The sequence below is a fragment of the Podarcis liolepis genome, assembly GCF_965112155.1.
Source record: "Podarcis liolepis genome assembly, chromosome: 3".
Classification (NCBI taxonomy): Eukaryota; Metazoa; Chordata; class Lepidosauria; order Squamata; family Lacertidae; genus Podarcis; species Podarcis liolepis.
Window position 1 is genome coordinate 47,283,352 of NC_139557.1, and position 23,004 is coordinate 47,306,355.

The window sequence follows — 23,004 nt, forward strand, 5'->3', positions numbered from 1 at the left end:
CTTGCAGAAGTGCATTATTACTTATTATTTTATATACTGCTTAATTGGCTTTTCAAGGTGGCTTCTAAGTGGCTTGCAGTATAAAACCAGGTACAAATAGTATAAACACCTATGATTAAAATGCACATTAAAACAATTTCATCAAAACATTAAATCAAACCCCACCAATAAAAATGTACAATAAAATAAGCCCATTAAAAAAGCACAATAAAAATATTTAAAATCTTTATTTAAACTGTTAAAGCAGGGCACTTAAAGACCATGACTTTCCTCAAAGAATCCCAGGGACTGTAGTTAACCCCTCACAGAGCTAAAATTCCCAGCGCCCATAACGAACTATAGTTCTCAGAATTCTTTTTTTCAGAAATTCAAAGTTGAAATCACAAGTAAAATGCCCAATAAATAGAATATTGAGGACAAAAAGCTACTGCTGGGGGGAAGCACATCCTCAGATACAACCACCCAGCCACCACTTTGCTACTCCCATGGGTACAAGAGATGGAGAGGAAAGGGAGGGGCATGAAGCCACAAACATCCTTCCAAATACTTAACTAGTTTGGAATGAGGCATTGTTTATTTTTATTTTGGGACTGCTTTTTTGTGCAACCATGGTAGATCACAAAAGGTGTATGTGCACATGTAGACAAATACCCATAGATCTCAGCTTTCCTGGCATGGGGACACACACACACACACACAGAGAGAGAGAGAGAGAGAGAGAGAGAGAGAGAGAGAGAGAGAGAGAGACTGCTGCTGTTTTGTGCAAATCTAGTAGATTAAGAAACTCATATTAAAAATAAAATAAAGGTATGTGCTTACAGGCAAACAGATACCAGTGTGTATGCCCATAATGACCTCAGGCAAGGCCACCCCACCCATGAAGTGGCATGAAGTAGCTGCCTCAGGCAGCAGAAGCCCCCAAGGCATCACCCTTGTGGGCGCCTCCTGCCACGCCCCCACCTCTGCCAGAGAAGTGGTGCCAGGATAGGTGCTGATTTCCTGCAAGATCTTGCGAAGTCTCATCAAAGTCTTGCAAGGTGGTCTGCATTTCTGGCCAGGCCTGTGTCCTGGGGACGAAATAGGGAGGAAATGAAGCAATAGGCAGCCATACATATAAACAACTCAAAATCCTTACCTAGTTTAGAATGAGGTATTGCTTATTTTTATTTTGGGACTGCTCTTTTGTCCAACCATGGTAGATCACAAAAGGTGCATGTGCACATGTAGACAAATACCCATAGACCTCAGCTTTCCTGGCTTGAGGCAACACACATAAACACAGCTGCTGTTTTGTGTAAATCTGGTAGATGAAGAAACTCGTATTAAAAAAAATAAAATAAAGGTGAGTGCTTCCTGCAAGATCTTGCGAGATCTCCGCAAAGACTTGCAAGATGTCAAGGAGAGCAAAAGATCTCTTGAGATTTTGGAGATATCTTGCAAGCTCTTTCGGGGACCAATGCCAGCACTGCTTCTCCACTAGCGGCAGAGGTGATACAGCTTGTGGTACAGCTGCACTGCCACTAACAGGTGTGGCAGTAGTGAAGAGTGTCCCACTGGTGGTGATGGTGTTGTGGTGTGGCAGAGCAGGGTGGGACTTCCTGTTTTGCCTCAACTGGCAAAAATGGGGTGTACTAATTCTGACCTCAGGATACCAAAACTTACAGCTCTCAGTTCTGAGTGAAGGCAGGCAAGGACCCGCAGCCCAGGTGGGCCTCGTTAGCTCAGAACAGGTGAGGGTCACATGCCTCATCAACCCCACAAGCTATAACAGGAAAGCTGTCCTGGCCAGGCCTCCATCCTGAAAGGAAGCAACAGGCAGCCAGTTCCATACCTAGCTTGGACTGAGACATCACTTATTTTTATTTTGGACTGCTCTTTTGTGCAAGCTTGGTGCATCACAAAAGGTGTATGTGCACATGTACCCATAGATCTCAGCTTTCCTGGCTTGAGGCAACACACACAAACACAGCTGCTGTTTTGTGCAAATCTGGTAGATTAAGAAATGGCAAATTTATTCTCACTTCCACACTAGCAATGGGGCAGTGCCCGCCACAGCGCCAGAGGAAAGCTGGCTAACCTAGGAGATACCCTCAAGACTGTCACCCCCATCTGCCTAATGATAGGACTGGCCCTGAAGTCAGGACAATTGAGCAGCCAATGGCTTTTCTCATGGCAGTGCCAGGGGCCCAATCCACCTCTTGCTTGCACTGAAAATGAAAGCAAGAAAGGGGAAGTAGGAGCAGCCAAAGGCTTCTCTGTGTTGCACAAGTTCCACTCCCCAAGTAGCCAAAGGGCCAGAAGACACGAGGGGCCCAGTGGCCTTTCTAGGTGATGAGGGGGGACTCCACCACCAGTTCGCATGTAGTCCCCCCTACACAGGGGGGACTACATGGGAACTGTACCGTTTAAACTGCTGAATGGATGCCTTTCGCCACTTCAACATAGAAGCGGCAAGTGTTGATAGCACTTTCAACCTGAAGTGAAGATTGCAATGGAGCAATGAGCAAAAGAGTGACAAGGACCTGCATTCTTACTCAAAAGGGGAAATGCCGAGGAACTTAGTGGGGCTTTTATTTTATTTTATTGTGTGGATAGGACTGGGATGCTGAGCTGGAGGTTAAGTCCCACTCTGGGCTTTAACTTCTTGCACAGGGGGAAGGTTCGATAGAGGAGGAAAGCAGATTCCCCGTTAAGCGAAAACGTTCCATCGGAGGTTGAGCGCGGTACGCATGCGTGCCGTGCCGCACAGCACCCTCCAAGGGACTGGGGGGGGGTGGCATAGTTAGGCTGCGCCACAGAGAGGAGGCACTTGATTAAAAACGGCAATTGCGTGGCGAGTTCCCGCCCCCCACCAGGATAAATAAAGACACGAGACACCATAGTTTAAGGTTAAATGGGAGAATTAGGCCACAACTTTATTGAATTCATCCTTTGTTTATATTGATTATGTTTATTTCCTTTGTTTATATTGCTTTTGAATTTATAACCAACGAGAAAGTGAGGGGCACTCGAAAAGGAGATAGCTCCCACGTGGTTTTGCCTCTCCTAAAATGGCTGCCGCTGCAAGGCCACGTGGGCAATCAAAATGGCGGCCGTAATGCGTTCCCGTTGCCTAGCGACAATGAACACGTGCGAAAACACTTAACGCTAGCCCTTTAACACTGAAAAATTCCGCAGCCTCAAGAGCAAAACCTGCAGGCATTCCCCACGTACCCCTTATGAACGTTAATTATTCCCCTGGTTTTCTCGCCGGTTAAGCTTAAAAGGGAGGGTTTGTAAAGTTACTTCCCAGGTGGAATGCCTATAGTAAAATGGCGGCCGCCCGGAAGGGCACGTGGGCGGATGAAATGGCGGCCGGGGCGCGCTGGTTGCCCGGCAACGGCGCAGCTGCTTCCGAGGCTTTCCAAGCCTAAACTTCCACGCGAAAATAAAACAGCCTGTAGAGTAAGCGATGCTCTGTGGAAGCCACTCACCCCCTCAAGAATGCTGCTGAAATGATTATTTAACAAGAAATTCTGCCCCTCACCCCGGCAAGAAAATGAAACACAACCGGCACAAAACGCAGCCCGCTCTCCTCCCGCAGCTGCCGTTCCGCCTAATTGCACCACGCTCCCCTGCACAAACCCCAAGCTAAAACCTGAAGCCCCAACAGCAAAACCTGAATGGATGGGTGCGCTGCGTCCTCCGTGGAAAGAACGAAGAGGAGCCAAACGTTCTTCCTTGAACTCCTTGCAGAACAGGCAGTCAGCAGCCGAGGGCAAGCAACGGATCACAGCAGAAAAAGCTCCACAAAGCTGAATAAATTCCTCTGAAGGGGGCATGCAGCAGCAGGCAGGAGAAGCTCCTGAGGGCAGGGAACTTGCACCGAAACACACAGAGCTCCCTGTAAAACTGTAGACGTGCAAGAGATGCTGGAAGGGAAGCACACAAACACACACACAGTGATTTTAGCTCAATTACAGCTCCGGTGATAAACTGCAGCAGCTGGAATGGAGCGCAAAGGGGGAAACCCCCAGAAGGAGAAAAGCCCCAAATTGGTTTCAGCTCCAAAACTAGAGATAACATCTCCTGAACATCAAGCAATTTAGAAATCAAGCAACACCAGCAGCGAATGCTGGAAATTCTCTGTAAAAGAAAGGGAGCTTTTTCTGTGAAGCTACAGCATATTCCACGAGGTGCCCTGCAGCTCAAGAACAAAGGCAACAAAGAAGCAAGGCAGGAACGCTCCAGGCAACGCAGATAAGATCTCCTACAAACAGGAACAGCTGATATGCGGGAAACAAATGTGGGGGCTAGCCGGGATTCCCCTGCTCTGGCGTGGGGGTGGGCGTGAAGCCCGCAACCCCACCTCCTGGGCTGGCCGGAAGTGGCTTAGTTACTACGTAGCTCTTCCCGGGAGCTTAAGGGCAAGCGGCGGCTTCTCCCTCTGCTACTACGCATGCTCGGCGGACCCAGTATCAATGCAGGACCCTCGATCTTCCAGTCCCTGCGGATTCTGGCTCTGAACTCGGGGTAAGTGAGAGGCGGGGAAAGAGGGAAGGCGAAGGAGGAGGAGGAGGCTCCTTCTTCCACCCTGCCTGCTCTCCTTCTGTGCTTTGGCAGTGACAGCGACGGCGGCGGCGACAAAAATGGGGGAGGGTCCTCTCTGCGGTCCGGTGGGTGGGGGGGAGGTGAAAGGCTGCCCGCGCGCCCGAGGCGCCTCACGTGACTCTCCGAGGGGGGCGGGAGTCGAGCAATGGGGGTCCCGAGGCGAGGTGGTCGGCGGAAGGCGCCCCCGCCGAGAGCCGGGGGCGCTGCGCAGGTGAAGTAGCGCTTGCGGGGCTTACCTTGCCCGGTTGGGTAGGTAAGCCGCCTGGATACGTGCGCTGGCGCAGCCGTTGCTGGGGAGGCTCGCGCTCAAATCCCAGCTGTGGTAATTAGGCTATCCTCGCAGGGGTGTCGCGAGGACCAAAAATAAAATACAATTAGGGTCGGCGAGACATGCACCCCGCCTATGCGTGTACATAAATACACGCATACACGCAACGATTAAATTCATTTCTTCTAGATATTTGGCCTGAGCTTTGCAAGGGGTTATTCCTTGCCTCTCACCAATTCCCAAGCTGCAGTAAGCACCCAGACTGACGTTGAGCTCAGTTTGGGGTGGAAGTGGTCAAGGGTTGGCACTTCGTCCAGAAGCAAACCACGGGGTGCATTTTCCCCCATGCGAAGGAGGGTTCTGCTTGCATGCCGTTCAGAGAGGTTGATGAAGGGGTTAACGGTTTCTAACAGATGTCATGCCAGCCTGTGACTTTGCCCCCGGTTATTAGAAGTTTGACAACTTTGTTAGATTAAATAGATATAAGAAAAGTTGATATAATAGGGCTTACACTAATGTAACTAGGTGTTACATTGTAATATAACTAATGTCACAGAAGAGCAACTAGTATATCCTTAATTCCTCTCTGTATACAGTATTATAAAAAGTGGGTTCAGCTGATAAAGTAGCTGATATTGTGTGGAATGGCTGTCATGGCTATTTACTTTTAATTTCATAAGATACAGCTCAGTACAAAATTGTATATGCATTATTTATTTGCAAACTATTATATTCACAGATGACAGTGTGTGCTATATATTCAATGATCAAAAAACTTGCTAGTTTTAAAATACGAGTTAAGGCTTTCTGATGTTGATTCAAACTCCACAAACTCAGGACATTTGAAGTTAAGGCTGATGAAACCTTAAGAAATATACCCTGTGATCAGCAAGGAGGTTGTACATTGTCACAGATTGTGCTTACTGGCAACTTTGCCTCCATGCACCCCCACTTTTCCTTGGTCTTTCAGGCCCAATCCTGCAAGGAAGGATGGAGTGCCTGGGGCCAGCAAAAATACCCAACATTTGTACTGGTTTTGTATTACCGTATTACTTAATTTATGAAAAGAAAATATATTGGAATAATGGGTTCTGCTAAATAGAGAAGTAATGGTTTCATAACTGTTAATTGTTGTAGTAGCCCTGTGGTATTTTCAATGTGGGGAATGATTCTGCAAAAGCAAAACACAAACAAGCTAGTAGCTGTGTAGAAATAAGCAAATGAATAGGTTTTACCCTCTGTGTTCAGAAAAGTTTGCTTCTGAGTAAGTCTGCACAGGGTGGTAATATCCTCTCTTGCTCAGTAATCTTGCTGCCTGGCAGACTGACTCCCTGAGACCTTAAAAGTTAACTTGCTGTTTACTTTGCTCCTGCCTTTCTCCCAATATGAGGAGAACACTAGGTGGTAGGCAGGGGGTAGGGGTGGGTTTAAGTATGGGGTGTGTATCGAGATTGTGTGTGGAATTCTGTGTCTGTTTCTGTGGTGGTGCTTTAAGTGTGAAGCAAAGGATATGTGGGGGCAGTTTCAGTGTGGGGTGGAGTGTGGAAGTGGGTTCACTGTGGGATAGGGCAGGCTTATGCACACTCCACCAATGCATGTGATGATGTGGAACATAAGCCCTGTGCCTGTACTTGTTTACCATGGACTTTAATGAGAGAGGAAATCTTAATAACTTTTGAGTAGCTTTTTAGAACTTCACCAAGCCAGTGGAAGTGAGGGCTCCACAAGAAGCCTGAATGAAATAGATCAGCAAGTTTCACCAAAACTGGAAAGAATCATTATTTATTATATTTCTTAGTTGACCTTTAAAATAAAGTCTCAGGGCAGATTACAAAAATGTAAAAACTCTGTATTGAAATCAGTTATACAGTATGTGGTCTTAATAGCAGAAGGCCACAACTCAGTGCCTTGCATGCAAAAGGCCCCAGGATCAGTCCTTTATGGCATCTCCAGTTAGGACTGGGAGAGACTGAAATACTGGAGAGTCCCTGTCAGTCAGTGCAGACAATAATGAGTTGAATAGACCAGTGGGTTTGGCTCAGTATAAGGCAACTTCCTATGTTCCTAAAGAGAAGGGGACAGGGCAAAGTGTAAATTTTCAGCACTTCTCGACTTACTCTGTTATCTGTGGCAACCTTTTTCAGTTCAGTTAGAAATTTGGCACTTTCATAGACCTCTTCAGCCTAGACAACGTAAGCCACGTTATTAGCTCAACAGATGGCATTTTTATAAGCTATAGAATTTTGAGGCTTACAATGAAAGAACCTCCTGTGTTTCTATAATATATGTTAATATACTGTAGAACATTGTCTATTTGATTAATGTTGAGGATAAATCTTATTGCATTGATTTTCTTCTTAAACAAGATATCTTTATGAACCTTGTCTTGATCAACCCTATTTTCTAATAATAATAACACAACTTAAACTATTGGAAACTGGTACTCAAAGGAGAGAGAAAATTATATTTCTAATGTGAAATTACACTAAGGAGAAAAGGTGTGGCACTGTACCTCATTTTCTAGTAATGGAACTGTGTAGAAGTTTTGTGACCTTCCTGAAAATAGGTGTAGGGGCTAGAGTTTGAACATGAAATGTGTAATTGTGCACTGAACATGCACATCAAGTTTCATTCCTTGCCTCTGTTATGCTTGAAAGCTTGGAATGTTTACACAGGTAGAGAACATTCTCTCCCTGCCCCCCCACAGGTTTCTCTTGGGTTTTGGTAGACAATAGGTGGACTTGCCAGTGATAAATTGCCTGTGTCTTGTGCTTTTCTGTGTCTTGTGTCTTTGTGACAAGCTATCTCATGTCCTGGATGATAATTGACTATATTTAGAAGTCAGCCTAACATTTGTGAAGCTTCTTATTCTGCACGGAGAATTTATTGTTCCCTCTCATTCTTATCTCAACATTCCGTCCATCAAGTTTCATCCCTACTGTTTTTCTTTTTCTTTCACCTCACAGTTTATTTGTTATAGCTTTAGCAAGGGACATATTTTTCCAAAAAGCAAAAACATAACCACCATAACACTAATGCAAAATTAAATGCTAAACAACACAATAAAAGAACAGTAATGTTAAAAAAAGTATTGTTAACTCCTGAGTTATTTGTTGCCAAATAGATAAATCCAATAACAATTGTAGAATGTTTATTATACAGCAAAATTGAATGAAGATTCATTGTTGTATCTACATTTTAACTGAAAATCAAAATTCTGTACCAAGCTGACATAAGGCTGTTCTTCCTTATGTTAGAATGGCTGATGTCATTGGGTGACTGAAGTAATGCTGTAATCCAGGGATGGACAAACTTTTTTCACCCCATGGATTACTGGTATACTCCCTTCTGAGGAACCCTTCTGAGAGTCACGCCTAAGTGGTGGGTGATTGCAAGAGGCAAACGGTGGAGGAAAAATATGTAAACTTGTTTAGAAGCTAGCTTGTGGGCCAAAGGCCTGCCTAAAGAAAACAAGACAAGGGAGAGGCCAGAGTGGACTCATCCATAGGCCAGAGGAACAGCTTTTGGGATATTGTTTCCCACCAGAAATGTTACCCTGGCCAGGAGACAAAGAAAGAACATCATGGTAAGGGGGACCCAGATCTGGCCCTTGCTTTCTTTTTCTAGTCTTAACCTTTTTATTTCATGTTTTTGTCTCTTATGTGTTGAGTCTGCAGCAAGGGACTGCTTAGAAATTTTTAGGGTGCTTTACAAATGTTAAATAGTTTTTTAAAAATTGTTTGCAACATTTCAAACCCTAACATTATGCTTTTTAAATCATTGGCAGCTAGAAGCCGCCTACGTGTGCCTTGAACTACAATGACATCATGGCAAGATTTCGCAGGAGAACGTGCATCATTCTGGTGCTCTTTATTTTATTCATATGCTCCATAATGATGGCCTTGAAAACTTTGAGACCTGAAAGAGCTGGGTTTGGAGATCCATTTGGCCTTGGCCTGTTACCAGATTTTCAGCAACGAACAACACATTTAAGAAATAAGTTCAACGTGCAGAGCGGAGCTAAGGAAGAAAGTTTCACACACGCAAAAAATGTTCACCCTTTAACAATGAACTTAAAAAAACCCACCGTTTCTGTAAGGAAACTAGAAGAACATCTGCCTTCCCCAAATTACAACTTTCATGTGTTTTACTACAGCTGGTATGGGACACCGCAGTTTGATGGAAAATATATTCACTGGAACCACCCATTGTTAACACATTGGGATCCCAAAATTGCAAGTGATTATCCAAAAGGAAGGCACAGTCCTCCGGAGGATATTGGCTCCAGCTTCTATCCTGAACTTGGACCTTACAGCTCCAAAGACCCTTCTGTCATAGAAGAGCACATGAAGCAGATGAGCTCAGCTTCCATTGGTAAATGGTATTTTATTTTTCTGTATGGCATTAAGCGTTTTGAATTCAGAGCTTTGGTGTGATAAGTCACTTTCCCCCTTCTTTGAACTGAAACTGAACTGTGAGAAAGTCTTACGTAATTTCCCCATTATTAACTGTTTTATCCATGGGATATGACAATTAGGATGAATCACAAATGTCTTTTTCAGGGATTGAGTAAAAATATATTGAAACCAGCAACTTGGAAGGTAACTACATGGACTATCGCCTTCTACTAGACTTGTGACCTGTTCTGTTTAGCTAAACTATGGCTGCTTGTACACCTGTAATAATAATAATTTATTATTTATATCCCACCCATCTGGCTGAGTTTCCCCAGCGGCTCCCAATCAAGTGTTTAAAACAATACAGCATTAAATATTAAAAACTTCCCTGAACAGGGCTGCCTTAAGATGTCTTCTGAATGTCAGGTAGTTGTTTATCTCTTTGACATCTGATGGGAGGGCGTTCCACAGGGCGAGCGCCACTACCGAGAAGGCCCTCTGTCTGGTTTCCTGTAGCCTCACTTCTCGCAATGAGGGAACCACCAGAAGGCCCTCGGCACTGGATCTCAGTGTCCGGGCTGAACAATGGGGGTGGAGATGCTCCTTCAAGTATACAGGACCGAGGCTGTTTAGAGCTTTAAAGGTCAGCACCAACACTTTGAATTGTGCTCGGAAATGTACTGGGAGCCAATGCAGATCTCTCAGAACCGGTGTTATGTGGTCCCGGCGGCCACTCCCAGTCACCAGTCTAGCTGCCACATTCTGGATTAATTACTGTACTGAAATTTACTCACTAATCGTGGATTTTGTGAGTTGACAAAGGAGGATCCATAAGCACAGTTTGAAGCTGGCTTTTCAGCTGCAGTTTGCACTAACTGGTTTCTTACTGCATCCCAGCTTGGGCATCCTGGTTTGTTCAGTCACTCCCTTGGAAGGCCACCTGATTATAGAGTCAGAAGGGCAGAGCAGCTGAAAAATGAAACCACTTCAACCGTGTATTCAGTGGCTAATGCTGGTACTTTTGCAGAGCTCAACTTCTGTCCTCTGTCTGCTTGGCCACACCCCATCCACTGTTCACCTCCCCACACATTTTTAATGATGTTTACTTAATTCATCTTAAAACACAATTTTAAGGCTGTTTAACAGATACAGTTGCACTTCCCCTATTCCTGCAAACAGACAATTTTTTACACTTTGCTTTGCCTTGCCTCTCATTCTCAAAAAAAAATTAAAAATTAAATATGACCTATGCATCTCCTCTCCATCAGCATTCCCTTGATTTCTGTTCTTAGAGACAGATACAAACAGAGGTGATTGTTGCATGATTCATACCTTACTGGCCAAGAAATGAGTTGGAATTGTATACAGTGGTACCTCTGGTTATGAACTTAATCCGTTCCGGAGGTCCATTTGTAACCCGAAACAGCTCATAACATGAGGCACGCTTTCAGTAATGGAGCCTCCCGCTGCTTCCGCGTTGCCAGCACGCAACTTCCGCTCGCATCCCGAGGCAAAGGTTGCAACTGGGAACATCTACTTCTGGGTTAGCGGAGCTCATAACCTGCAGCGTTCGCAAGGGGGACGGTACGTAACATAAGGTTCCACTGTAAAAGGAGCCATATTGTCCCCACAGGCTGGTTTCCTCTGTCTGTTAAGGTTCTATTCCAACCATTAGGCATGAAAAGGGTATAGACCTACCCTGTTCTACCACCTGATAGTGTAAGGATTATTTTTTGCCCATTCTTAAAAATTAGTCAAACAAACAATAAAGCTAGTACAGTAGTGATTTAATTGGTGACTTGGAGATACTTGAAGATAGCTAAAGAAACTCAATTTTATTGGCTTATGTGTTGAAATGTTTGATACTGAAATCTCAAAGTAGTTGTACATGCTTTGTTTGCTAAATTGCTTTTTAAAAAAGACATCCAGTACAAATTGGTTAAACATCACCATAGGTAAAATGTATATTTTGTTCCTTAGGGGTATTGGCCCTTTCTTGGTACCCACCTGGAATGGGTGATGAAAATGGAGAACCTGTTGATGCCCTGGTACCAACCATTTTGGATATTGCACATAAGTACAAATTAAAGGTACACTATTTGAAGTTTTAGACTTGTCAAAGTTGTAGATATGATGGACTGATTGTTCTAAAGTTAGACTCTCTGCACAGTTGTCCTATCAGAGTTTGAGGAGTTGAGTTAATTGCATGTAATTTCATTGCGGCTAAGGTGCTGCTGCCCAAACTCCCTCCCCACCAATGAACCAATCGAAAATTGTTGATGGTCTTGACAGACCACTTAACGATTTTTTCCCTTGAGTGTTATAGCAATTGGAATGTGCTGTGCTGGATGCTGGATGATTTTTAATCGTGTTTTTATTGCTCCTTTTATTTCTTGTATTGTATTATATTACAATTGGGATATAAGGAGGAAAAGAAGCAATAAAATACAATGGAAAATAAATATGAATATTTAATGTGGACATTCCACAGACCACATAAACAAAGCTTGCAGGCCACTAGTGGTTCACAGACCACAGCTTGAGAATTCCAAGCTAAGGAATGTTTGGTGAAGTGCTACATTGATAGAATTAGGAAACAGCCTAGTGTTGTGTATCCAGTTTAGCTACAGTATCTTACACTATTGTAGCTAAAGAGCAATTTTCTGTGTATACATGTCTACTCTGAAGTACCACTGAATTCATAGGCTACAATGCATGCCCATTAACCTGTGAGTCACTTCCACTGAATCCAGTGCACAGATTGAATACAATGGTGCACTGGGTGCTTCTGGAAACACTCATAGGATTGTGCTTTTAGTGCCTGGCAAATGAGGTGCAGCCATTTTTCTGTATATTTCTTGCTAGGCTTACAATACCACAAAAGCAACTCTTTAGTTGGTACTTCTACCTCAGATATGGGGAACTTTTAGCCTTCCAGATGTTGCTGAATTACAACCATTGGCCAGGATGATTAGAGTTATTGTGTTTGTTTGCTTTGTTTGCTACTATACTGTGTATTTTTGTGTTTTTTTATTGTGATCTTCAGATGAAAGGTGGTATAGAAATTTAATAAATCATAGCAACATTTGGAGGGTCAAAGGTTCCCCACACCTGTTAGAAATGAAATTTATATTAATCACAGTTACATTTTTGTTGTGGTTGTTGTGTAGGAGTATATTTGAGTTACTTTGCATGCACTTCTATTGGCTTTACATTATTCTGTTGAATTGTGAATTATAATAGAGTGCTATGTTGCACTAACACTTGGAACATGTTGCTCCTTGTTTAAGTTCATAACTCTCCTGGGGTGAATTGCTTGGAGTTTTTATTCTTGCTCGCATTGCCCTTGCTAGGTTTTTGTCTCATGATGCACTTTAAAGTAAAACAGCATCTGAAACAAATACAGTTCCCAAAGGGTTTGCGCAGGCTGTACATTTTATCTCCTTACTTCATAATCTTGGATACAAATCTTGACCAAATTCCGATCGCCTATTCTTAATTCATTTGGTTTCCAAATGAATACCACAACCTAGTGATAGGACTGAAAGTTATATTTATCACAGTTTGTCTAAAGTGACTTTATCATAACTGGTATCTCTGTAAGTGCCAGCTAATTGCATTGTCATGCATAATTGTGTTATATGTGGTTCAGCTGTTTCGAAGAACTACCTCTGGAGTGGGTGGTAAGATGTACTAAACTGGTGGCTTGTGCAAGCTTTTGATGCAAACAGCCTTCAGTGGTTTCCTGCAGTCTTCTGATCCTCAGGGGGTTCTATACTGGGGAGGAGAAGGCAGGAAAACCTTACAGCTTCTGCTTGTGCAACTATGGCTCAAACTCAGAATATTTAGGCTCAAAATGGAGATTTCAAGAATAACTTCTGCAAACCTTGGTATTCCCCTAAGCCTGCTGATACCTCCCTTCTGTTTATAGACAGTAATGTTTTGACTGGTGATTTTGACTCACCTTTGAACTTCATAAATAGAAGTGTTTGACCTTCACTATGTTGAGATTATTCAGTTATTTAAAAACACCTATCTAATATTTCATTTTTTTAGGTCACTTTCCATATTGAGCCATACAAAGATAGAGATGATCGCAGTATGTACAGCAACATCAAGTATATCATAGACAAGTAAGCACTTCCTCAAATATTTGAATGTTGATGTTACAACTTAACTCTGTCCAGTGTTTTTCATGTGATTTTGTTTCGTTGTGCAGTACACTATCAATTAACGTTCTTAATCCATACAAATAGCTCTGCTTCTTGTTCAAATCCCCTGATTTTTTTCTGCCTGTTCAAGTCAGAGAGATTTGGTTCAATTGCCAGTTTTCTCATATTTATTGCTGTGTCTTAAGGCTGTTTTTCAAACTTCCTGCCTTGCTAGACCCTTAGTTAGCCTTTACTAGCTGAAGTATCATGAAATATGAAATTAGAAGCAGAGCAATAGAATATATTTTTCTTCATAGTGTGGAAATGACTAATTTAAATAAAATTAATTGTGCTTAACTACATTGGCAAGTGTACATCCTTTACTATATCTAATGATGGTGATGACACATTTGAATGGAAAGAAATTTGGGAAGAGCAAACAACACTGCTTAATGCCCAATGATACAAAAATGAATGTTATTTACTTTATATTGGTTACTTTCTTTCTAGATATGGAGCCCATCCAGCCTTTTACAGACATAAAGTCAGCACAGGTAGAACCCTTCCCATGTTTTATGTCTACGATTCTTATATAACAATCCCTGAAATGTGGGCAAATCTGCTTACTGTCTCTGGATCCCAGAGTATACGCAATACACCATATGATAGCTTATTCATTGCCCTTCTTGTGGAAGAAAAACACAAGCATGAAATCCATAGAAGTGGCTTTGACGGAATTTATACATATTTTGCCACCAACGGCTTCTCCTACGGCTCAAGCCATCACAACTGGCCAAGTTTGAAAGCCTTTTGTGACACGAAAAACTTGCTGTTTATTCCAAGCGTGGGCCCAGGCTATGTAGACACCAGCATTCGACCATGGAACAGCCACAACACACGGAACCGCGTCAATGGCAAATACTATGAGACTGCATTCAGCGCTGCGCTTCTGGTACGCCCTGAAATAATCTCTATCACCTCCTTCAATGAATGGCATGAAGGAACTCAGATTGAAAAGGCCATTCCAAAGAGGACTGGAAAGGCAGTTTACCTCGACTATCAGCCACATAAGCCAAATATTTATCTGGAGCTCACTCGTAAGTGGTCTGAAAAGTACAGCAAAGAAAAAGAGCAGTGGCTTACATGAGGTGCATTTCCACTTGGCAGTTCCACGATGGGCCCATCGCTGTGTCTCGCTGATAAATCAAGAACGTTTTAATTTGCGAGGATATCGTCTGCACTATTGCTATAGCTTTCCGAAGAGAAAATGTTCACTTTTAGAGTAATGATAACAATGGCAAGCAATATTAGCCCCTCGGGTTCTTATAATACATTGATAGTGCTAAATACTGTCCCTTTTAATGTTCTGTATATTACCAGTACACTGTCTAGAATATTTGATTTATAACACTAGTAGAATGATACAGAGCTTATTCCAGCTAAAACAGTTGCTTAGGGTCTCTGTGCCCAGTTGGACTTCTGAGCTTTCCCCTTTCCTGAAGAATTCCCTCAAAGTGAGAAAACCTCAGAAACAACTTCCAGTGCAAGGTGAAGAGGTGTGCAAAAACAAAACAAACCCTAGCACTCAAATGGAAACCACTGTGGTGCACTTAAATGTGCTCCTTAGGTCAGGCCCTTTAAAGAACCATGAACAAAACCTTTTACAACAGTTTCTTAAATATTAATTTGTACATGTGAAGCATCTTTTCCAGTGGTAAAGTAGAGAACTCACCAAGGAACCTTCCAGAACAAGAATCACTTTTTTAAAAATGTATTGGAGCTGCAGAAGAACATTGCCTGATTTTCCTATGCTACTCCCTTTCTTTGCAATTCAAACCACAGGAATTGGTGGTAGGTGCCCGTGATGTATATTATATATTTTGTAGAAAAATAAACATGTTCTCCTTATTTTTTGCACTTATTTTGGTAGAAATAATGAGTGAACTAAAATTATCATGATAATCATAATTAGTAATTGTTTCAGTTAGGTTTTTGAAAGGCACATTTACTCATTTTGTTTGGCATTGCCGCATGAGCAGAACACTCAGTTTGCTTTGCTTTAGATCCTAAATACAGGAATCATTTTCAAAGAAGAAAAATGTTTTTGAGTGCTTAGAATGTTTAGCAGGATTTAACTTTTTAGAGTACAGACTCAGAAAACAATAATTTGGAATAGTATAAATTGTCGGTTGTGAGCATTTGTAGGAGCTTTAAAAATGTCCTTTTAAAAGAATTGTATTTCCCCAGTGTGGTGTTAATATCTATTCCACGTGAAATTGGAGACACCCAACTTTGGATAGCAAAGACTATGTTCTTCCAAACACGCTGCCAGCTGCAGTCTGGGTTGAGCGGACTATAACACGAGAGCACCTGTGCTTTGAATCATTTCTCACTAATGGGCTACTGGATGTTGTGATTTTCAGTGAGTGCCTTATTATCTCCAAATTGAAAGTGCCTCTCTAATGTGCTCCCTAGACACTTATCCAAAGCTAATATAGCAAACACACAAGCTGGATTCATTGTCTTATTTTATGAGTTTGGTTCTGCAGTTTGTTTGGGTTTTTTTTTTAAAAAAACTATATTATGCTGCAGGCAAAAGGATTTGCCCTTCCCTTTTTTGCCCAGGGGCGGGCAACCCCATCCCTATGGTGTTATTGGAAGTTGAGCTTAACAAACCAAATTATTTTCTGTTTTTAATTTGTTTTTATTCTGAAGCAAATTCTGAGCCCAGCTTGCAGCTACTGTGCTTCCAGTAACATGGAGTGTGACAAAGCTCAAGCAATTTCCTCCACAAGCCCCTGTAGCTTGGTCCACTATGTAATTTGGTGGTTGCAACATAGGAAGGCTTCCTGTATGCTTTCCTTCTTTCCTAGCATCTTGCTAAGAAATGTAATTATTTCAAGAAGCCCAAGTCCTTTGAACAGCCATTGTGTGACCAGGAAACATCCTACAGTTTCAATAGGAGTAGCCTACTGAAGACCTCTGTACCGTTGTTGTTGTAGCTGCCAGGCCAAGTAAGTGGGAAGAAAGGAGAAGATGGAAAACAACTTGTAGAGGTATAATCCAAACCAGTTCTGTGAGGCCCATCCCTTTTTAAGCTACTGATAAATGGTTTTTGGAGTTCATGCAGATGAGATCCAGATGTTTATTTCCCCCTCCTAAAAAACACCCATTGTTAGTGACTTTGCAAATACTGACAATTTCAAGGCTTTTTGATATAGATAGATAGATAGATAGATAGATAGATAGATAGATAGATAGATAGATAGATAGATAGCAGATTGAACCAAGGACACCAGCCAAACTGAAATGGATTGTTTATTGCCACTTTTGTAACAATTTGCACAAAATTAAATTAAAAATCTTCTGGTACATGCACTTCTCTGCCTTTCAGGTCATGGAAACTGATTTTTTGGCAGACCTTCACTGCAGGGCCATGAATGGGTATCCATACACTGATGGTATAGCTAGAATGTGAAGATTAATTACTTAAGTTCTGTTCATTCATCCATCCACCCAATTTATAAGAGTAGCTAATACGATGGAAAATACTGTGAGCTGCACTTTATCCATCCCAAATAGGCCGTATTTTAAAGCTAAGGCACACACATCCACTTGGGTGCATTGTTCTTCCCATATGTCAATATTAACTTTTAAAATTTGTTGTGAAACTCAGTGTTCATCAGTGAAAGAGCTTTACTAACACTGGCTTCACCTTTGGGGATGAATTGATGGCTGTTTGTTAATCGTGGCACTTACTAATTACTATTTGAATTAGTTGTATGAAGTCCCATAAAGTAACAAAATGAAACAAAATCAAGCTCAAAAATAAGACAGTAACTTGGAACTTGTCCCAAATTCTGTGCAAGGCAACTCATTAATTGAATTTGATTTTCTTACAGCACATAAGCTTTTAAATATTTTCTTCCATTTATTTCATTATAATTCTGCTAAGGGCTGTGATCCAAAGCAACAGATGTAGTGCTGCATACACAGCTGCAACTTGTAGTCTATAGCTCTGCTCAAATAACTGCATTTAAGGTGAAAACTGGCTTGTCTTTACAGCAGTGGGAGCAGTTCAGGATCTGAAAGAGCTTCCAGCTTAAGTGTGCACACTTCTCCCCAGGATACCTTAATAGCTTCACTATTTTCCCACCTAGAGCTTCAGGGCATCTGCAAAATGGTCCCAGTGTCAGCTAGAGAATTTTTTGGCAATCATTTTCCTTTCCAAATTTGAAATTTTGAAAGGAGGCAACTTTGAAGAATTTTGTTCATTTGAAGTATATTTTTTTCAGACATAGTTTTTCTCGCTGCTGCTGCTTAGCAGATGGTTTCTACTTGCTTTTGCAATTCTAGTCGCAATGAGATTTCTTCACCTTATCTCATAGAATGTTATATTCACCTAGCATATACATAATATGGAGAGTTGAATGTGGATCTAGTCTGACACTTGCTTTCACTGCTAAATATGTAGTTGGGGTGCATAGAGTGTTTGGAAATTGTAACCAGGGATTGGGGGGGGGGACAGGGCAGAGGAGGGAGATCTGACATTTGGGTAGAGGGCATGTAGGATACGTGATGGGAAGTAACTCGCAAGGAGTATCCTTAACTAATACAGTTTGGTCCATTGGCTACATAGTGAATACCACTGAGAAGTGAGAGCTTTTATTCTCAAAAGTACAGCAAGGCTTGGAAAGCACATAAAGGAAGCTTGTACTCAAGACATTTTCATATACTTAGGTTCAGGTCACTTGTATAGTTCCACTTGGATTTGCAATGAGTTAGGCAGACAACTGTTGCAAGTACAGTCAAATAAGTTTGAATCACACTTCTTCAGTAATCTTTTAAAACCCTGCACCAGGGTTTTTAAGATAATAATACTGTCTGCAGACTAAGGAACAGACCTCACTGCATGATTCATACCATAGTAAGCCACTGTCACATGGTAACTATGAGGAAGGAAAATCTGAATTCCAGAGTGGTTGATTTAGAGCTTAAAGGGCTCATTTGCAGGGCTACAGGTTTTTACAAATCGCAACCTAGCTTGCAAATTCCATTCTCTTCTGTCCAAATTAAGTGTGTGTCTCAACAGTTGTTTCAATTATACGATAATAAGGTCTGCTTTATGAGAAATGAAATTATTCTAATTTACTTTTAAATAAATAGTTGTAAGGCTTTTAATGTGCACAGTGTTAGTATGAATACATGAATGAGACGTTAGACAGCGTTTTGTACACACCTATATTGAAAATATGAAACATACTCTGTATGCTATGAAAAAAGAACACTGCAGGAACACTGTTCTTGGAATAAGAGTTCATGTGATTTGTATTTTCTGAAATGTTCATTCTGCCTCTTATTTGCCAGGGATTTCTTTGAACTTCAGTGGAAAGCATACTGAATAGCTTAATAGATACTTTCTTTGGTGAAACATTTGTTAATATATGCTGAAGCTGTTTTTGAAGCCCAGCTCACATTTCAAAAAACTGAACTATCAAAAGCTACGTAAGGACACAATCCCACAGCTGATTAAGGGCTGAGGAGTCACCAGAAGTGACGTAAGTGCCATTCTGGAGGCATGGTACTTATGCTCCCAGAGGACCCCTGATACACCTGTGGAAAACTCTGTGGGCATAGAACTTTTGCTGGTTCTCTGGCATCAAGCAGAGAGGTGTGGGACACTGGGTCAGGATGTGGTGTGGCAGCTAGGAGTCCACAGGACACTCCTTCCCAGACAGGTTCCCCAGAGGAGTCTTTAATTATACCAGTCCTGGAGCTGGTGTAGTTAATCATTCCCATTGAAAGGGTTGGGGGGAAAGGTAGAGAAAAGCTTGCCAGCCACCTCCTGTCCTGACTTCAGCAAGTTGATGGGGCTTAGGAAGTGGATGGAGCTTCCCCAAAGAATCTTCACAGCCACACACATGCACAACCATTACCATAGGATTTTTCTGCCCATGTATTGTAATTGGTACAATAATGCTTGAGTGAAAAGTGTGGTATGTTTTGTGATAGGTTTCTCTTACCTTTCCCCCTTTGTTTTAGCTAAATAAGGCACAATTGCTTTCTTTTGTTTTTCTGGAGAAATGTGTTGGAAGAACCCTCCACGTAAAAATAATATTGTGCATACATACTGTAAACATTAGGTTGATTAATTGTGAATGTGTTCCGGCTTAAGCAAATTGTGTTAATTTTCCCACTGTATGCCTTAATGAGCCAATTGAACAACCCATACTTTCTTTCTGGGACTAATTTAGATCACTCCCTCCTGCTCTAGAGGGAAGAGTTTGTATGGAAGAGATTGATGCTTGGTAGGTTGCTCAAGAACCAGTCAGTGAAATATGTGTAGCATAGGCTATGGCTTGCATTGGAGTCAAAATTACACTGTCTAAGCCATGATATTTGGATCCAAAGTTTTTCTTAGTGCACAACAATCCTTACGTGTTATGCTTCCATGAGCATCACCAACATTAACAACAATTTGACATCCACTTTGAATTAAATTTGTTGTATTGAATGCTGCAATTCTTTCTCAGCTCAATTGGTGAGTTGGGATTTTGTGGAAGATCATTTCCCTGGGTTTGAATGTTGCAGATAATTTCTAGTGTTCATGCCCGCTGATGGATATCCGTCAACTGTGTTTTCCTTTTCTGTCAGTTGGGATGAAGATATTATATGCAAGAGCATTGCAAAAGTCCCAAGTGAGCTACAAATTATGCCCTTAGCTCAAAAAGTCCTCTTCTTTTTTCTGTCATATCATTCCTTCTCTTGTCTACCTTCCCTGCCAACTGTATACCTTTGAAGTTTTCCTGTGCAATTTAATTTTAAAGTTAACAAATGTGGTTCATGCTCCTTTGTGCGGGAAAGTCGCTGTAACTCAGCAACAGGTCTATGAATATGTGGGTTTGTTTTGAAAGTTTATAGCAGTGGGGTTGAGAGCGGAGCTAAACAAGATAATGCTAGACCATTTCTTTCTTTTAAAATACTAGCTGGAGCTGCAATAGTTGGGAATTTCCAAGCATATGACATTATTCTTTAATTGTTCAGCATAAAGCACCACCCATTTTTTTAAAAGTACAATGAACATACTTGTATGATCCAGCTGCTGCAGAACTGTAGCTCTTTATATTGCAGGTGGAGAGTAAGTTACCTGCAGTAAACAAATCTTTTGCACATTCAAAAATAGAATTTAGGGAGAGTTCTGGTTTTGGTATGTACAGGGAGGTTGTGGTGTGTTTATGTGGAGACATATTCAAAAATTCAGTTTCCAACTAGCAGTCTCCAGTGGTAAAGGTCCAGCAACAAATACACATGGAGTTTCTCTCTTAGTTTAATACGTAATTTGAATTACTATTAATTGCTTGACTATTTTTCCAGCATTTTTCCAAAATATAAACAATAATTATGAACTGTATTTATGTACTGTTATGTTAGCAAATGTTTCTTGACTGTTAGAGGCTTTTATGGAGAATAAGTGCCTTTTTAAAGTACTGTATGCATTTTACTAGATATTGACCCTTAGTGCTGTTAAGCATTCTTTAATTTTTCGATGGGCGCCCAATGCACTTCTGAGTAAAAAGCCCACACAGTTGCATGTCAGTTACAAATGGTGCATGCATGTTCACAATGACACGTTCATACTTTCATTTAAATGCCTTCCTCTGCAGAAAGGGTATGGTATACATACGCCCCTGGGGAAAGACTTGAGTTCCTACTTCAACTTAACACTATACATTATTCACAATAGATGTGGCATGCTTTTATTTTGTATTTGAGTTCCTGTACCTGACTACAAAAAGTAAAGCACAAGAAACAGTCACAACGGAGTTTAATCTTCCGAGTTGCCTGCTTTATTGACTTGCTTTGTAGCATTCACTTACACTGAAATCCATTTTCTATAGCTACTCTTCAGTTTATGTGCCCTAAAAAACAAAGGCAATGGGGTATAACAGCAACATTTCTTATTTCCAAGATTTATAGTTTAGCTGAATACATTTCAATATATACATCTTTGAAAGCTCATTGGGGAACCAATGGATGATGTGAAATAAAACATTTCCCTTAAGCTTTGGGTTTTTTAGCTTCTCCCCTGCATTTTCCCACTCTGCCACAGATTTTCTTCTACATGGACTTTATGTCCAGTAACAGCTGGCTGAAATTACTTCACATTTCCTAAACTGCAGTTTTAAATATACCTACTGAAGAGTAAGCCCCATTGAAGAAAGTGGGACTTGTTTTTTTATAAACACACATTGAATGTATTGTCAATCTGTTAATAAAGGTTTAAATATGTGCAATTAATGCTTGTGAAGCTTGATAAAACAGAGTTGGCAAACTTGCGAAAGGCAGAAATAGGTATGAAAATGTGAGGTATGATTTGAGCCTGAGGATTAGAATTTTCTAGCTTCTTCCAATCTATAAAATAGTGCAGACTCTAATATCTTAGTATCTTTTGCTGATAAAACTCCTTAATTATACTACACCCACAATGGGAGCTAAAGGTGAATGAGCCCTATTCTGCATTATACAGAAAATATCCCCTAAGGGCCGCTTCAGATGTTGCACACTCTACCCACAATATGATAGTACTGCCAAACGTTGGACAATCATGGCTAAAAAGGAATGTATATACAATTGAATAATTGGCATATAACTAAATAATTACATCATTTATTTGTAGAAGTATTTTCTGCATAGGAAATATCTGAGGTATATCTGCTTGGAATGCAATAATATGGTGTTCAACTTTTAAAACCAGATCATTGGGATCTGCTAGCCTCATTTAACTACCTGAATCTTGTCCAGATCCTTTAGTGAGCTTTTGTGAAGGCTTGAAGTTAAGAGCCTCAAGAATCTAAGTTGGTTGACATTATTTTAACTTTGTAGGTTCATGAATTCGTATGGTAGAGTGGAAGTTCACTCTCTTGTAGACCTATATATCTTACAAGCTACTGAAATAAACTATAGGCTCCAAAACTTTAACCAAGGGCAATTCAAAGTGTCACCTTCTAACTTCCTATAAAAAAGAAGATTGTCTTCCTCTTTGATTCAGTTTGTTAATATGTAACCTATAAGTGTTTGTAAACCCAGAGGGAGAACAAAATAGTTATTTTCCCCTTGTGTTTTCATACAATTTAGAAGCATAAACTACTTGCATCCTTAGTTAAAATAATACTTGCTTTAAAAAATGTAATTATGCAAGGTGTGTACATTTCTTTCTGTGGCACATTATCACTGTTAAACTGTTAATGTATTTTTGATGTACTTTACTTTGTGCACCACTGAGCACCACTGATTATGTACAGTGTTTTGATGTGTAAAACATATATAAGTCTAAAATACTATGCATGTCTCAGGAAATGTAATTTACAGAAAATGCACTTCAAAAATCGTAAAATCCTGTTAAATAGTATGTAATATAATTAACACTTGAACTAAGGACTGCAAACAATTCTGGGCTATGTGTTTTAACAAATAAAAATTTCATTACCATGTTTCTGTTATTGCATAGTCTCATAATATTTGACTGAAGTAATTGGAAAATGTGTACTTTTCTACTTAGTGGGGCATTATTTCAGATAGTTACCTGTTGAATTGCAAC

The 23,004-nt window shown here is 41.0% G+C and overlaps 1 protein-coding gene across 3 annotated transcripts; it reads left to right on the plus strand.

Moving 5' to 3' along the window:
* The first annotated feature begins 4,424 nt into the window (after positions 1–4,424).
* MANEA (mannosidase endo-alpha) lies at positions 4,425–22,897 on the plus strand. 3 transcript variants are annotated; one of them, XM_083497566.1, is made up of 5 exons: positions 4,425–4,512; positions 8,646–9,232; positions 11,236–11,345; positions 13,312–13,388; positions 13,917–22,897. In XM_083497566.1, exons 2-5 carry the CDS (start codon positions 8,686–8,688, stop codon positions 14,551–14,553), a joined length of 1,371 nt encoding a protein of 456 aa, XP_083353692.1. In that variant the 5' UTR covers positions 4,425–4,512; positions 8,646–8,685; the 3' UTR covers positions 14,554–22,897. The 3 variants fall into 3 exon arrangements, with proteins under 3 accessions (XP_083353692.1, XP_083353693.1, XP_083353691.1); XM_083497567.1 differs by having other exon boundaries at positions 4,431–4,512; positions 8,650–9,232; XM_083497565.1 differs by lacking the exon at positions 4,425–4,512 and adding an exon at positions 4,730–4,801 and having other exon boundaries at positions 8,650–9,232.
* Positions 22,898–23,004: the final 107 nt, after the last annotated feature.